Consider the following 2,344-nt stretch of genomic DNA (forward strand, 5'->3'; position numbering starts at 1 on the left):
AGTTGTGACAATCAAATGAGATACTGTACATAAAGCACATATCACGGTGCTTGTCACATGGTGAGACTTCAGACTATGTTTTAGTCTTCATTGTACTATTCAAATCAATTAATACTGTGTGACCATCCTTTTTCAGGTGAGGTTTTAGGATTATTAGGACACAATGGAGCTGGAAAGAGTACATCCATCAAGATAGTAACTGGAGACACAAAACCGACAGCAGGACAGGTAGGTGAATTACGCGGAAAATATATCACCCAGTAGTGCTTAAAATAAATTCATGTGACGTTACAATCACACAAGGAACAAAATGTCATTCAGTGATTGAAATGATTAATGAAATATACAGAGGAATAAATTCACAAATTATCACAATAATACACACAAAAATTAATCACTGAAAGGGAATAAGTTCTTAGGTGCCTTATGTCCTTCAAGAGCATTGAGAGGAATGTGACATATCCAGTATCAGATTAGAAATCATTATCAGAATCCATAAAAATCCTATTTATACTGCTGTTAAACACATGGAAAAGCAAAGATGTCACTTTGAGACTAAGGTGCGCCTGACCCAAGTCATGATATTTTCAATCACCTCATATGCATGCGAAAGCTGGACAATGAATAAGGAAGCCTGAAAAAGAACTGATGCCTTTAAATTATGGTGTTGGTCAAAAATATTGACTACACCACGGAATGGCAGAAGAACAAACAAGTCGCTCTTGGAAGAAGTCCAGCGAGAATGCTCCTTAGAAGAGAAGTTCATATCCAGGGATAGATTACCCAGTAAAGCAAGGTACACACGAGTTTAAGTGTGCTTACTTACTAATCTGTAAGTGAGTAATCCTCAGGAGGGAGGATGGCGAGACGTTGTCTCACTTACTTTGGACATGTTATCAGGAGGGACAAGTCCCTAAAGAAGGACATCATGCTTGGTAAGGTAGAAGGTCAGCAAAAAAGAGGAAGACCCTCAACAAGATGGACTGACACCTGGCTGCAACAATGGCCTTAAGCCTAACAACGATTGTGAGGATGATACAGGACTGGGCAGTGTTTGTTTTGTTGAACAGAGGGTTGCTATGAGTCGGAACTGACTCAACGGCACCTAACAACAACAACAAAACATAGAACCGTGATTGCTACGGAAGGACATCATGTTTAGTAAAGATCCAACGAAAAACAGGAAAACCCTCAATGAAACAGATTGACACAATACTCGCAACAATGAACTCAAACATATCAATGACCATGAAGATAGTGTAGGACTAGGCAACATTTTGTTGTGTTAGACATAAGGTTGCCAAGAGTCAGAGCTGACTTGACAGCAACTAACAACATAACAAAACACATGCATTTTTTACTTTGAACGAGCATTGGCTTCCCAGTAGGTAACATTTTAATTTTGAGTAGAACTGTCAAAAAAAAATAAAAAATAAAAGAAACCCTTTAGTATATACAATTACATTAGTTGGCCTTGATAAAATGCTTAGCTTTGAAACCATACATTTTTGCAGACCTCTACTATTTCCTGGGAGGGTCTTCACACTACAAGGACGCGAAGTTGACCTTTATTGTACATTCAGTTTAATTGTATGAGGGGATGGCAATGAGGCCAGATAAACAGGAGAAGAGCTCAGGTTTATCGAAGGGAGGGACATTGTAGCATGAAGAGAAAAAAAAATTTTTTTCCAAATTTTAAGCCAGAGAGTAGAACATCTCATGAACTTCTTCATAATGTCCAGGGGGAGTAGAGAAGAGAGTGTGGAACTGCAGGTTGGGAAAGGAGGCAAGGAGAGATGATCAGCCCAAGGATGGAAAAGACAGCCAGGAACATCACGACTAGTGAGGGAGGAGAAAACATAAATTCACAGTCCTGCTGAAGGTATGGGCAGAATGGACATTCATGAAGGCAGGTTGTTCAATAAAAACAGCTCAGCAAGACCCTTACTGGACTTTCTATTTCAGATGTGGCCACCCTCAAATTCAATCACCACATTTGTTTTGTTTTTGTTTGTTTTATTACGACTCATTTTTCCTCTCAAAACGCATGGAAGAAAAGATGTAATTATGCTTTTGTAAACTGGAATAATATAATTTTTTAATATAAGCAAGACCTAATTATTAAGCCAACTCTTTGGGGGTCATGAAATCAGCTTTAGTCAGATCAACCAGGGTGATCTTTTTAAACCATGCCATTCTCCTGCTGAAATATTTTCCAGAACCTCTCAGCACACTATGATGGAAGGGAACCTCCTCCCCTCATCCTGCAGGCTGCTGCAGGGGCTGAGCTCTGCATCTCTCCAGCCACATCTCTCTCCTTCTCCTCTTGCTCACTGTGCTCCAG

At 39.6% G+C, this 2,344-nt stretch overlaps 1 protein-coding gene across 1 annotated transcript in view; it reads left to right on the forward strand.

Annotated features, from left to right (window-relative positions):
- Window positions 1–2,344, forward strand: part of LOC101360224 (ATP-binding cassette sub-family A member 8) — a 75,886-nt gene that overhangs the window by 65,117 nt on the left and 8,425 nt on the right. Inside the window, exon 30 of the mRNA XM_023729435.1 lies at window positions 85–228. Within this exon, the coding sequence (XP_023585203.1) occupies window positions 85–228 (144 nt within the window). The remainder of the gene's footprint in view (window positions 1–84; window positions 229–2,344) is intronic.

Source organism: Trichechus manatus, unplaced genomic scaffold (assembly GCF_000243295.1).
Source record: "Trichechus manatus latirostris isolate Lorelei unplaced genomic scaffold, TriManLat1.0 scaffold00028, whole genome shotgun sequence".
NCBI lineage: Eukaryota > Metazoa > Chordata > Mammalia > Sirenia > Trichechidae > Trichechus > Trichechus manatus.